The sequence below is a fragment of the Neophocaena asiaeorientalis genome, unplaced genomic scaffold (assembly GCF_003031525.2).
Source record: "Neophocaena asiaeorientalis asiaeorientalis breed wild unplaced genomic scaffold, Neophocaena_asiaeorientalis_V1.1 scaffold164, whole genome shotgun sequence".
NCBI classification, from domain to species: domain Eukaryota; kingdom Metazoa; phylum Chordata; class Mammalia; order Artiodactyla; family Phocoenidae; genus Neophocaena; species Neophocaena asiaeorientalis.
Genome location: NW_020173727.1, coordinates 1,428,983 through 1,444,782, shown reverse-complemented (window position 1 = coordinate 1,444,782; position 15,800 = coordinate 1,428,983). Strand labels below are relative to the sequence as shown.

The window sequence follows — 15,800 nt, the reverse complement described above, 5'->3', positions numbered from 1 at the left end:
GGGGGGGGCAGGGTGGTGGAGCCCCCCCCTGCCGATGCAGGGGACATGGGTTCGTGCCCCGGTCCGGGAAGATCCCACATGCCGCAGAGCAGCTGGGCCTGTAAGCCACGGCCGCTGAGCCTGCGCATCCGGAGCTTGTGCTCCGCCACGGGAGAGGCCCACGTATTGCAAAAAAGAAAAAAAAAAAAAAGCAAAATGAAGACTTTTTTCAGACACACAAAATTGCACTACAGATATGTTAAAGGAAGTCCTTCAGGTAGGAGAATTATATCAGATGTCAACCTAGATCTACGCAAAGGAATGAAGGACAGTGGGAATGGTAACTACAAGAATAAGTAGATCAATTTTTTTCAAATTATTCAAATCTTTTAAAACATAATTCACTGTTTAGACAAAAAAATAACAGTGTAGTGTGGCGTTTCTGTAAAAGTAAAATGTCTGACAAGAATGATACAGAGGTTAGAAGAGAGAAATAAAAGTAATGTTATTGTGAGTCTTATACTTAAAGTGGTAACTATCACTTGCCAAGCAGATTGTGATGTGTTAAAGATATTTACTGTGAACACTAAATCAACCACTAAAAAACCAAAAGTTATAAATAATAAACAAACCAACAAAGGAGATGAAATGGAATTATAAAATATAACCTAAAAGAAGGCAAAAAGAGGAAGAAGATTTTTTTGACAAAGATGCAGTGGTAATTCAGTGGAGACGGGGTCATCTCTTCAACGAATAGTGCTGGAATAGTTGGCTATCAATAAGCAAAAAATGAACATCCATCCATACCTCATGCTTATACAAAATTAGCTCAAGGCAAATTATATATCATTATGTGAAACCTAAAACTATAAGAACTTCTAGAAAAAAAAATTAAGAGAAACATTTTTTTTTTTTTTTGTGGTACACGGGCCTCTCACTGTTGTGGCTTCTCCCGTTGCGGAGCACAGGCTCCGGACATGCAGGCTCAGTGGCCATGGCTCACGGGCCTAGTCGCTCCGTGGCATGTGGGATCTTCCCAGACCGGGGCACAAACCCGTGTCCCCTGCATCAGCAGGCGGACTCTCAACCACTGCACCACCAGGGAAGCCCAAGAGAAACTTTTATGGTCTTGGTTTAGGTAAAGATTCTGGGATAGTATAGCAAAAGCATCCATAAAATTGCAAACAATAAATTGGACTTTATAAAAATTAAAAACTTCTGCTGTTTAAAAGACACTGTTAAAGATGAAAAGGCAAGCCACAGCCTGGGAGAAAATATTTGCAAGTCATACATCCTATAAGGACAAGCATCCCGAATATATATTGAAATCTCAAAACTCAATAATAAGGAAACAACCTAATTTTTTAAATGAACAAAATATTTGAACAGTTTTACCACAGTTGATATACAGAAGCAAATAAGCACATAAAAAGATGAGCAACATCTTAGTCATTACGGAAACGCAAATTAAAACTATGATGACATACTAGTACCTGTGTATTAGAATAGCTACAATTAAAAAGACTGATCACACCAAGTGTTGGTGAGAATGTGGAGGAATGGAACTCTCATACACTGCTGAGTGGGAATACTAAAATAAATGATACAACTGCTTTGGAAAATAGGTTGGCAGTTTCTTAAAAAATTACACATATACCGACCATACGATCCAGCCATTCCACTCCTAGGCATTTTCCCAAAAGAACAGAAATCATATGTATATTTAAAAATACATATTAATATATGCAGCAGCGTCATGTGTAACAGTTAAAAACTAGAAACAACACAAATGTCCATCAGCAGATAAACAGGTAGACTATAGTATGTCCGTACAATAGAATGCTACTCAGAATATGTCCATACAATAGAATGCTACTCAGAATAAGAAAGAATGAACTATTAATATGTGAATCTCAAAGTAACTGAGCCAGATAAAAAGATACACATAAGGTATGATTTCATTTTTATAAAATTTTAGAAGACACAAACTAATGTGTAGGAACAGAAATCATACTAGTGTTTTCCTTGGAAAAGTATGTTGGGGTGGAGACCAGGGAGCATGATGGGCATGAGGAAACTTTTGGAGGTGTTACATACATTTATTATCTCACTTGTAGTGGTGGTGTCACTGGTCACGTAAGCCCAAATCAATCAAACTGTACAATTTAAATATATGCCACTTACTGTACATTAATTTTACCTCAATATAGTTGTTGTTTTTTAAGATCTTTAGGTAACTCAAGTGTATTTGGGACAAATTTGGGAATCATTGCTCCAGTAGGTCCCTAGTTCCACACTACAGAGACAACCTATTCTAGGCAGCTTCCTGTTCTGGAAATTGGAATATTCTGGAAATATTGTGCATATACAAACATACATATTTCTTGTTTTAAATTCACAAATGGTAGCAAACTTTATACCCTGTTCTGTACTTAACTTTTTTCACTTAATATGTCTTGGTGATCATTCCATATCAATAAATATGGAATGGCCTCATTTTTTTAAACACCTACATGTTAATCCACTGGATCTGGATTTTGCCTGATCCCAGTGATTTTGGCTACATGAGGTGGTACTGTATGCTTATTTTAAAACCTTTTAGGAGTAAAGATATAACTTGAATAGTTGTTAGAATTAATTTTTCTTTTAGGCATACCTTTAAGTCTTCATTTGCATGCTATATGACACAATGCTTTAATCTGTGTGAGTATACAAGCTTTCTAGAACACCAAATTCACTATTAGTATTTTTTCACAGGTAAAGTCTGTATATCTCTGTGAAATGTTGACAAGTATTACATTTTGAAAAGTTATTATGACATTTTACTTGCTTTCCTTATCCTCTCAAGATGAAATTTGGTGTTCTGTTTGTCCTTTATTCAACACACTTTTTAAAAATCCTTTTTTTGTCCTTTGGTGGTTAATTTGGTGTTGGTCTTTAGGCCACAGCTATTCTTGGAGATGTATACTGTATAAGCTAACCTGTTACCAACTTCCATTTTTGGCAAAGAAATCATTTGGCTAAACTCTAGCTGGGGGCTTCCCAGGTGGTGCAGTGGTTAAGAATCCACCTGCCAATGCAGGGGACACGGGTTCAAGCCCTGGTCTGGGAAGATCCCATGCCGTGGAGCAACTAAGCCTGTGCGCCACAACTACTGAGCCTGCGCTCTAGAGCCGGCGAGCCACAACTACTGAGCCCGTGTACCACAACTACTGAAGGCCGCATGCAACAACTACTGAAGCCTGTGTGCCTACAGCCTGTGCTCCGCAACAAGAGAAGCCGCCGCAATGAGAAGCCCATGTACCACAACAAAGAGTAGCCCCTGTTCACCGCAACCAGAGAAAGCCTGTGCAGAGCAATGAAGACCCAATGCAGCCCAAAAAATTAATTAATTAATTTTTTAAAAAAACCTCTTATCTGGTGTTTTTCTCTCTTAATGGCAGCAGGTTGAACTGGCAAATACCAAAATAATTTTTGTTTTTAAAGTTAACAAGACTCTTTAGTTTTTAGACTATATTGCAAGAGAAAGACCATCTACAAAGACAATGCACCAATTTATTTGGGGGCTTAAATTCCCTAGTGGCCCTTTATGTGTCCTTCATAGGTTTTCCATAATTTTCAGTCTTAAAGCAACAAGAATCTCAAAGTGGCCATTATCCATACTACCCATATTGTCATATACTCTATGCACTTACTAGGTTTATTAGTGAACATTGAGTCTTTTTTATGACTAATGATATTCTGAACTTTGGGCCAGTATTTTATCAGATGTTCAATCAGTGCAGTTCGTATCAGGTGAGTATTTGTTTTGTATTCATTAGCTGATGAAGTCACAGGATTGCAGCTGTTTGTAGTAAATTCACCAGTCATTTTTTCACATCATTAAATTCCATATTCCTATGGTCAGGTTTTATAGCTCCTTGTTCACCTTTGACCCTAATTTTGTAGAATTTCAGGGAATTGTCCTTATCCTGTCCAGTTAGGTTTCTTGTATTTATATGCCTGAGGTCATGTTTCTGAGGCATCTACAATGAAATAAACGTACATGTTTTGAATGTTATCTTTCCCTGAAGTGTTGGTATTTTTTAAAAATATTTTTTAAATTAATTAATTTATTTATTGGGCTGTGTCGGGTCTTAATTGCGATGTGCGGGCTCTTCGTTGTAGTGCTCGGGCTTCTCTCTAGTTTTCTAGAACACTAGAAACGTGTGGCCTGTGGGTTTTCTCTTCTCTAGTTGTGGCGCATGGGCTCTGTAGTTTGTGGCACGCGGGCTCTCTAGTTGAGACGCGTGAGTGAGCTCAGTAGTTGTGGCATGTGGGCTTAGTTGCCCTGCAGAATGTGGGATCTTAGTTCCACGACCAGGGATAGAAACTGCGGCCCCTGCATTGGAAGGCGGATTCTTTACTGAAGTGGTGGTCTTTTGGCTGATAAAATGGTTTTACTGACTGGTAAATCATCTTTAAGACTCCTCTCCTTCTCTGAGTACTTAGCTTTTTAGTTTACTCAGGATGTGTCACTCTCTAATCTAGGGAAAGTGTGGAGAGCCTGATTCAAAAGCATTCCTATGCCCGCTCACCCATCCGTACCTATGGAGGAGAAGAGGATGTGCTGGGGGATGAGGTTCAGACAACACAAAATCGAGGTAAGACCGCTTCTGGGCTATGCAACTGCTGGACAGGGAGGTGATGAGACTTCTAGCCCTCAGGGAAGAGACTGCCCCAGAGTATTTCAGTAGCCTCTTCAGGAAGGGACAGCCTGAGGCTGATCATTATTTTGTCTTTGCATCTTAAGTGATTATGCTGCCTAAAGCCTTCCTGTAGTTTGTTTTCCAGTAAAAGGACATTGAGCCTCTGAGTCAGGGCCCAGGAGTTATTTGTCTGTGATCTACTACCAAAGAGCTATTTGGACTTAGCTTTAGTCTTTCTCAACCTCAGTTTTACAATCTGAAAATCAGGGAATATATCTGTTTTACTTATATCAGGAATATCTTATTAGGATCAATGACTAGAATGGAAAACACTTTTAAAAAGAAGATTCTCCTAGTGAACACATTGTGTAGAGACGGTGGCCCAGGTGGTGAGAGTAGGGGAATACTATAAAGTTCCTTTGCTGCAGATGTTCATAGAGGAGCCCTCTGCATCTGGGAGGCCAGAGCAAAGAAACCAGAGGGGGGTGCCCAGGCACAGGGATGTTCACATGGGGAGAGTCCTCTGTCATATTTTTATGTCCATGATATGGAATAGCATAAACAGTCAGAACATATGATACCTCATAGCTAAGTCCAGATGAGCTACTAGTAATTATACAACTGGAAAATTCAGTGTCAAATTTTGTTTAACCTTCTGGATACTGTGATATAAGAAAAACTTACTCTTGCAACTTGTCAAATATCTAATAAAATATTATGGACGCTAAGCTGTCATTCCTGATAGTTTGTAATGATGTATATTACCATTATTACTTAGTATATTATTATATACTAAATATATGATACAGTATACATATATATTTTATTTTGTATTGTGACAATTTGTTCTTTTCTATTGATGTGGCTTCTCATCTTGCTCAGTACTATGCTATTTTCATAAATGCATTATTTTGTTTTTATAACATGATAACATATTTTTATATCTGGTAGGGAAAAGCTATCCTTGTTATAATTTTTAAAAAATTTTAAATTCTGTCATTATTTGTCCTGATAATTTTGAGAATCGAGTTGAAGAGGGAAAAAACATTGGCATTTCATTGGCTTTACACTCAACCAATAAATTAATTTGGGAATAAATGACTTTTAAAAAATTTTTATTTTTCATCCAGAAATATGGCATGTGTCTCCAATTATTAAAATCTTTCCTTACATCTCTATTTCAATAGAGTCGTGTGAAAAATTTCAAATAAGTATCATGCATTTCTTTTTAGAGTAATTTCTAAGTATTTATGCTTTATTTTTGACAGTGCTTATTGTTTCCACATAACTCAGCTATGCTGAGTAGAGCTGGCATATTAAAATGTGTTTGGATCTTGTGTATCTGTCTTAAATGTAATCAACATAGTAAATGTTCTCATTATTTCCAAAAGAAAAGAGTTACAGAAGCTAAAGAAAAAAAAGAAAAACAGTCTTGTGGGTTTTCATACTGGCTTTGGAAACCAGGTAGCTTTGTTGAGGCTTGTCTGTCCAGCCTTACTTATAGGGATGCTACAGAGGTTAGGATGGATATCAGCTATTTGGAAGTCCTTTAAAGGGAATCAGGTCATTACCTTCAGGCAGGTTGCTAGTGTTTTGGCCACTCTCAGGGAGTATGCAGGCCATCTATTAAGTCAGTAAATTCTCTTTTCCATATATGGTATAAATGATATATTCTTGTGTGGAAAGCTAGATATGCCTCATGATTGACCTGTCTCTCTTTTAAATTATAGATCTATTACATAATTTTAAAAATAAAATTGACCCTTACAGATAATGTAATTCTTTTTTTTTTAACATCTTTATTGGAGTATAATTGCTTTACAATGTTGTGTTAGTTTCTGCTGTATAACAAAGTGAATCAGCTTTACATATACATATATCCCCATATCTCCTCCCTCTTGTGTCTCCCTCCCACCCTCCCTATCCCACCTCTCTAGGTGGTCACAAAGCATGAGCTGATCTCCCTGTGCCATGCGGCTACTTCCTACTAGCTGTCTATTTTACATTTGGTAGCGTATATATGTCCATGCCACTCTCTCACTTCGTCCCAGCTTACCCTTCCCCCTCCCCGTGTCCTCAAGTCCATTCTCTACGTCTGCGTCTTTATTCCTGTCCTGCCCCTAGGTTCTCCAGAACCTTTTTTTTTTTAAGATTCCATATATATGTGTTAGCATACGGTATTTGTTCAGATAATGTAATTCTTGATTTGCACACTGGAGTAGAGTTTCCAGTCTAATGAGACTTTTTTTTCCTTTCAGGATCAGCCTTTACAACATCTGATAATTTGTCTCTCAGTTCCTGGGTATCATCTTCATCCAGTTTTCCTGGATTTCAGCACCCACAGTCCCTGACTGCTCTTGGCACCAGCACAGCATCCATAGCGACACCCATTCCTCACCCTATACAGGGCTCTCTGCCACCATATAGCCGACTTGGGATGCCTCTAACCCCATCGGCCATTGCCAGCTCCATGCAAGGGAGTGGCCCGACATTCCCCTCATTCCACATGCCCCGGTATCATCACTACTTTCAGCAGGGGCCCTATGCTGCTATCCAAGGACTGCGCCATTCCTCTGCTGTGATGACGCCATTTGTATGACTCTTCTAAAAATAGGAGAATCCAGATCCACAATGTGCAAATGGGTATGGAAATATAAGACAGGGTTGGGTGGGTGGGATGTGGGGTGTTGGAGCCGGGGCTCTCCAGGAGACATGGGACCTATTAGAGAGGAGAGCTGGACTCACAATAAAACCAACCACTGAGGGAAAACACCATGGACCAGGATTCATCTGTAGTGGGGGACATCTTTTGGCTTTGAGAGAGAATCAGTGTAAAGTTCTTAGCCAGCCTAAGTCCTGCAACTATTGGATATCAATGTACCAAGAAAGTTTAATAATACAAGGCAGATGAATCTTAAGATGCATTATTCCTAGTGGTTAAAAATGCTGTGTCAATGCAGTAATGTATAAAGTCAACATGTATAGGTTTTCTTTCTACTTTCCACAGGTTAAAAGAATCTTCAAAGAGGCAATACTATATAACATACCATAATGCATAATGACTAACTGAAGTCCATTTCTCCCTATAGAAATGAGAGCCAATAGAGAAGTATTTGTAGTGCTGTAGCTTAAGCATGTTTAGTTTTCCTTTGTGTTAGTTTGCTGAGGAAGGAGCTGAGATAATGCTAATGCATCCTAATTTGTGGATGAATAGGTGGTAATGACTTCACAAAGTTCTTTCTGTAATATTGAAGGGCCAGTACCTGACAAGTTCTTTTTCACAGTCTTTTCTTTCTTTCTAATTCTCTTTCTTGCAATTACTTGCCATTTATGTAGGAAAAATCTTCCATATACGAATAAAACTGAGGTTTTATTTTTCTGGGCTGCATTCTAAATACACTGCTGATTTATTCACTGAGGGACACTTTAAAGTCTCTACACCTTGGCGCATGAGACTTTCTTTCACTACAATAAAAAGATGGTTGCCCTATTTTAAAAGGAATTTTTCTGCCGTGGGTACCAAAGCTCCCTTCATTTTTACTTCAGCTTTGGGAGACTTTATGGATGTTAAAATGCACCAGGCCAAGTTCTCATTTTCAGTAAATCTGCTTTTTTGTTTGATTAGCTGCTGCCACTGACTGACAAGGATTTATGAATGACCATTCTAAATGCCCATATAGCCACCACTTAACCTTTGGTCACGAATAGGTATGTGTCCATCTATATGATTGGCCCTTTTTTCTCACTGTATTACATTCAGTAATTCTACCATTTTTCTAGGTGCATGAAATTGCATGTTAACTCAATGACACCCTGACTGAAACATTGGAAGTGCTTATAAGTAAATCTAAAGGATTTATCCACTTTATTTTCAACTCTTGCTATCTTCTTAAGCCTTCTTTTAATATTTATAATAGTAATTAACTATATTGTAGTTATATATAATTTCTGTATTATTTTTGAGCCATATATATCTAAGCATTTACAATCAGGGTAGTACACTTGGCATTTTGCAACAGTTCATTTCTCTAATAACAGAGGTTTAATGAAATTTGTAGTCCTTCAATTTTAGATATAATGCATTCTAGCTATAGAATTTAACCTGTCTTCTTCACAAAGCTCCCCAATATTCTTAATTTTTAATGTAATATTCATTCTACTTCATTCTGACTACAAAAGTATTGAATCTGTTCAAAGAGATGGGAAATCTTGCTGCTGAGAGTAGAGGTGTATTTGGAAGTCAAATGTAATATACTTATCACATAAAACTCAAGTGGGATTTTATTTGGTTGTTTTAATGTTAGGCTTTTCCATATCAAATGACTTTCTTGGGCATTTCCAGCCTGTGAAACAAGGTATAATTGGCACAGCCTGTCTAAGTGATGCTATTGTTGGACCTTGCAATTGACTTTCTCCACTGTATTCCAAGGTTTGGTTATGGAGAAGCACCAGCTGCGTTAACCAAACATCTCAAAGTCCTATGGCAGACATGGTAGGCTTATTTCTAACTTCTTCCATGTTATGCTATAGTATTCACAGGTAGTTTGTTTTCAGACACAGCACAGATGTGCGTTTCTTTAAAAAAGTAGTTATGCATAATGTTTAAAGTACATATCCACAGAGCTTAGGATGGGGATTTAATGTTTAATAGTTGGCCTGTTGTCAGTGCTTTTAATACAGAGTACTGCTACTTAAAGCAAGAATAACAAAAGTAAATACTATTTTACATGATACTACTTAATACCCTAATAAATGACTGGTCTACTAAAGCAAATCCATATCTGAATTTTCTTTTCAACAAGCATGAAAGGATCATTTTAATACTATTTTGACATTTTTCCCAATTGGTGTGTCTCAAAAGTAGGTTTATATATTTTTGTTAAATATGGTTTTATGCTAGTACGTCCTGAATTCATAACTTTATTTTGTAATTAATCAACATAAGACTAAAAATAAATAGCACGCTTAGAGAAGAGCAAAGACTAAGACACCAAAGCATGCTCTTGGAAAATCACACCTGGAATTCTTGGATACACTTTTTAAGTATCTGGTATTATTTGAACAAGAAAGAAGAAGCACAGGTGAAATGGAGCTTAACCTGGTCAGTCACTCTAGTCATGGAAACCAGGGGTAGATATATGACCCCACCAGGGTTCTTCTGAGCTCTTCTGCTTGTTGATTATTACTTAACTCCTTGGGTATTTAACATTTAAAACTCTAAAGTCTATTTTACCAAAAACAATTGCAAGAACTAGATAACTAGGGACAAAGCCAACTGAATAATAAAGAGCATGAGTTATGGTATATTTGGAATAAATTCAGGGTCCCCCCCAGGTATATTACAGTATTAAAAAGCCTGGCTAACGTATGGTGCTGCTAAAAAGCGGCCCTGCCAGAATGGCTTTATCTAACCCAAAAGAATTAATTCATAACTTAGTAGATTCTACATATGTGGTATGTTTTGAAAATGTTTATCAATAATTCTGAGTAAGCTCATTTATTTCTTTTACTTAGTAAGTCTTCCCCCCCTCCTCTGTCCACCCTTGGCAGTATAAAGATAAACATATCCAGTTTGTATCCAACATATCACAAATTATTAGGTAACAAGGTCTACATTAATGAATTTATATTACATTGCTGGTCCTTTTGAGTTTATAACAATGGTATGTTGTCTTAAAGGTCTACCACCATTTCAGTAGGTGGGCACAGAGTAGGAGATATTAAGACACTTCCTGATTATGATGCATCATCTACTAAACACCCTGTGTAAAAGTCACATTGACTTCGTGGGATATTCCAAACCCTCCTCTCCATCCTTATCCACATCTCTGTAGTTGCACTTCTCCAGCCACAATGCCCCACCCTGGGGGGATAAAAAGGAAACCCTCTAAAAGCCCAAGAATAAGTATTCTTAGAAGCAAAGCATCTTCATCCCATACTGCCTATGAATTTTTCATAGAGATATTAGGATATTTATCCCAATTCTGAATTTCACATTAGCTTTTCAGGCTGTCCTGCTTATATTTACGCTGAATTATACTAAGAAAAGTGAGCTTCAAATAAGGTAAATGGAGTGACTTTACCACCTCATTAAAAACACAGTCAAACTCAAGCCATGACTCAGTAACTAAAGTTCAAAAAGTCAGTTATGTAATGTACAGGATCAAATATGGCAAGAAAAATAATATTTTTACTCAATCTTCCATTGACCAAGTAAGGAAAACTGTTTTCATTATTAAATGTGTATGGAATTGATAATTACTACAAACAAAACAATATTATACTATAAATTTAGACTGGACAGAAATGAAGCACTGGACAGAAAAAATTTTCAGCTGGCTCCTTTAGAGAGCTAGGCTTGGGTGGAGGATGGATTTTATAAATTTTTATATTATTTCAGAATGTAAGGATTTTATGTAAACAAGCAAAGGGAAGGTTAAAAACTCTTAAAATTTTAGGAAATCATAACATTCTTTCTTCACTACTATTCCATGCCAGTTATAAAATATTCCAATACTTAGCTTTCTTCAGCATGCTTAAATATGCAAAGGTTCATTTATAAATATTTGATAGACAAATAATCCATAAGTATTCTCTGGCCCTTATTTCTCTGTCTCTCCCTTAGATAATTCCAACCTCCTCCCCTGATAATAAGAAAATAAAAACATTTTGGTGAAATAGTACATCTGGACAAAAAATACAGCTTGTTGTATTTTACTTCTGGTACATTAAAATACTTTATTTAGTTGTTGTTTTTCTTAGTTTCAGAAACCTAAAAGAAGGTCTTCTATTTCCTAAAGGATAAAATTGGATCTAGCCTCTTCAGTAGACTCTATCACAGTTCTATTGTTTGCTGTGTTCATTTGCTTAAGGAATTGCGTGAGAACAGTCACTGTAACGAAGTGTGTGTGCTGGGGGTGGTGGGAAGGGCATGGGAAATGTTTTATGAAAAAAGAAGTTATAAGCCTAATACTATAAAGTAACATCTAATGAAGTTCTTTTTAAGTGCAATATATTTATTTCTGCTAGAAATGTATTATCAACATTATGTAATATTTGAAGCATTACATGTTATTTGTAAACAGCTTAAAATTATATATTACCCAAAATTGTACAAAAGTACAAATGTGTGGAATTTCTTTCGTTAAATATGATGTGTTTCGATATACATGCACACATTTACACCTTTCATTATCTCACACACTTTGTGACTTTTGGTACCCATTTCCTCACCTGAAAAAAAAAAAAGAGGAGGATTAGGTAAGATCAGGGGATCATAACTGGCCACTCCCAGGCCAGACACAACACACAGCAGTTGTGGTTTTGTCACAGGGCTGTGGTTTTGTCTTTAGTCGTACTTGAAAGTCTTTAGAGAGGACATTGCTCTCAAGTTGCCACCAGTTCCCATATTCCTACACTCCCTTTCACTCATTCACTCTACCTGATGAACCTTTAGAAGCACCAGTGTTCGCACTTTTCTGTTCTGAATGATACCGAAGACTCCATAAAGCTTAAAGAACTCCTACCTCTCATTCCAGTCATGACCTCTTGGATGTGCTGTAATATTACACAAAGCAGACTGACACAAAATAAGATTAGCCAAATTCAAAGTCTTAATCCTTCTTCCATGTAACAGTCCTTCAAAATGCTCGACGTTATCAAACCTTCTGCTTTCAGAAGTCTGCTCTATTACCCTTAATATTTTGTGCATGCCAAACACCAACCTTTAAAAATCTTCTATTTGGAATAATTACAAGCTTATAGAAAAGTTGCAAGAACTGTACAAAGAAACTCTGTATACTCTCTACCCAGATTCACCAATTGTTAACTTTTTGCCCCATTTATCATTTGCTTTCATACTGAATAGTCAACGCATACACACACACACACACACACACACACACACAAATTGTTTTTCTGAACATTTGATAGTAAGCTTCACACATCATGCCCTATTATCCCTATAGTAAGCTTCACATATCATGCCGCATTATCCCTAAGTAATTCAAAGTCTATTTAATCAAGAAGATTCCAGTACATATCTATAGTAGAATTAGCAAGTTCAGGAAAGTTAACAATGGTACAGTACTGTGATTTACCATCTGTACTCCAATTTTGTGAAATGACGCCAATGATGTCCTTTGTAGCATATATTTTCCTTCAGTAAGAAGTATCAGATCCAGTTCAGAATCACTTACTGCATTTAGCTGTCAAGTTTCTTTAGTCTCCTTTAATCTGGTACTTATTATTCCTCAGCCTTTGTCTTTCATGGCAAAAGAATTCCTATTTTTCAATGGCTTATAATTTATTACTATCCTTAGTTATCTTGATACTCAAATCATCCCAGATTTGGTCACTGGGAGCCCCTTAAATTGGCTCCTGTGTCCCCTTGACATGCCCTAATTTACTTTTTTTTTTTAAGTTCTTCTTCAATTTCTGGCATAACACACTGTTCCAGGCTCATCTTGTACCCTTCCTGCCTCAGCCCTGTAATCAACAGTTTCTACCAGGAGCCCAGATTCCTTTTAGTTGGGAAACTGTATTAGTAACCAATATCTGGGTGCCAGATGTGCTCATTGTCATATGTTTCTAGGCCTTTTCAGCTGACAGTGTTAGGAATGTATATATATATGTAAGCACACATGTTCAAATATACGTGTGTGTGTGTGTATAAAATGTATTAGAAATCATGAGTTTATGCTGGTATCTCCAATTCCAATGTTCTCCCATAGGATCTTTTTTTCCATGCTTCGCCCCATTCCATATCTGTATTTGCTTTCTTCCACAATGAGAACCCTGGCTCCCAACAACATCAACATATTTATTTACTCAATTCTACTATATACCCCAAATAATTTCATATTGCTTCTTTCATACAACTACAATAAACCTTCTAAAAAGAGTTCAGGATTTGTTTGCAGCTGTTTACCCTGCTACTCAACTAAGTGTATATAGTCAAATGACATGTTCAGCAGTTACTTAGTTTCTTTCTCCTACATGGTTATGTTATTCACTAGCAATACAACTGGGTTCATTTGTTCAGTTTGCTTATAGTTTTAAGGTTTTTTCCTCTCCTTCTTACTGATTTTTAAAAAATATACATATAATATTAACATACTTCCAACAACAAAAAAAACTCATAAAACTAATAAGCAATTATAACAAGGTTAATAAAAATAAGTAAATGCTTTCTAATATATCAGCAATGAACAACTGGAATTTGAAATTAAATATACAACACCATTTATATCAGCACCAAAAAAAAAGAAGAAATAGGTATCAATAAAATACGTACACAGTCTATATGAAGAACACTACAAAACTGATGAAAGAAGTCAAAGATCTAAATAAATGGAGAGATATTCCATATTTGCAGATAGGTAGACTCAATAGTGACAACCAATTTGATTTATAGATTCACCACAATCCCAAACAAAATCCCACCAAGTTTTCTGGCTATCAACAAACTGATCCCAAAATTTACATGCAAAAGACCCAGAACAGCCAAGAAAATACTGAAGAAGAACAAAGTTGGAGGACTGACAGTACTTGACTTCAAAACTTACTGTAAAACTATATTAATAAAGACAGTATGGTATTGGTACAAGAACGGACAAGGAGATCCACAAAACACAACAGAGCCCAGATAATAAACCCATATGAATACAGTTGACTGATCTCTGACAAAGGAGCGAAGGCAATTCAGTGGAGAAACTATAACCTTTTTAAAAAAAATTATGCCGGAACAACTGAATATCCACATGTAACATACTGGAACTAGATACAGACCCTGCACCTTTCACAAAAATTAACCCCAAATGGATCATAGGCCTAAATGTAAAATGCAAAACTATAAAACTTCTAGAAGATAACAGGAGAAAATCTAGATAACGTTGGCTTTTTAGATACAACGTCAAAAGCAGATTAAAGAGAAAGTTAATATGATGGGCTACATTAAAATTTTTAAAAGTCTGTTCTATGAAAGACACTATTAGGAGAACGAAAGGATTGGCTACAACTGGGAGAGTATATTTGCAAAACACGTATCTGATAATGGGTTTGTATTCAAATATACAAAGACCTGTTAAACTCATCAATCAGAAAACAATCTAAGTTTTTAATAGGCAAAAGATCTATGTGAATAGACAACATACCAAAAAATATGTAAAGGCGGCAAATAAACATGAAAAGATGCTCAACATCACATGTCATTTGGGAAATGCAAATTAAAACAACGAGATACCATTACACACCTGTTAGAATGGCTAAAATCCAAAACACCGACAATTCCAAACGCTGACAAAGACAGAGAGCAATAGAAATTCTCATTTATTGCTGGTGAGAATGCAAAATGGTATAGCCACTCTGTATGACAATCTGGAAAAGGCAAAACTATGGAGATAGTAAAAAGATCAGTGGTTTCCAGGGATTTGGGAAGAGGGAGGGAGGGATGAATAGGTGAAACACATAAGCTTTTTAGGGCGATGAAACAATTCTGTATATTATAATGGTGAATACATGACATGATGTATTTGTCAAAGCCCAAAGAACTGTACAGCTCAAAGAGTGAACCATAATGCAAAGTATAGTTACATTAGTTAATAATAATGTATCATTATTAGTTCATCAATTGTAACAAATGTACCACACTAATAAAAAGTGTTAGTAACAGGAGAAACTGTGTGCAGCAGTGGAGGGGAAGGGATATATGGGAATTCTGTACTTTCTGCTCAGTTTTTCTGTAATCCTAAAACTATTCTAAGAAATAAAGTCTATTAATTTAAAAAAGCCAATGAGATACCACTTCACACCCACTATAATGGCTATAATCAAAATGATGGACAATAACAAGTGTTGGCAAGGATGTGAAGAAATTGGACCCCTTGTACATTGGTGGTGAGAATATAAAATAATGTGGCTGCTTCAGAAAACAGTCTGGCCATTTATAAAATTGTTAAACATAAAGTTACCATATGACTCAGGAATTCCACTCCTAGGTATACACCTAGGAGAAATGAAAACATATGTCCACGTAAAAACTTGTACATGAATACTCATAGCAGCATTATTCATAATGGCCATAAAAATGAAAACAACCCAAATGTCCAGCAACTGGTAAACAGATAAAATTTG

General features: G+C 36.5%; 1 protein-coding gene across 1 annotated transcript in view; it reads left to right on the top strand.

Moving 5' to 3' along the window:
• TBX20 (T-box transcription factor 20) overlaps positions 1–7,463 on the top strand; it is a 51,287-nt gene extending 43,824 nt beyond the window's left edge. Inside the window, exons 7-8 of the mRNA XM_024750777.1 lie at positions 4,510–4,622; positions 6,926–7,463. Coding sequence (XP_024606545.1) covers positions 4,510–4,622; positions 6,926–7,266 — 454 coding nt within the window. The 3' untranslated portion in view covers positions 7,267–7,463. The remainder of the gene's footprint in view (positions 1–4,509; positions 4,623–6,925) is intronic.
• Positions 7,464–15,800: the final 8,337 nt, after the last annotated feature.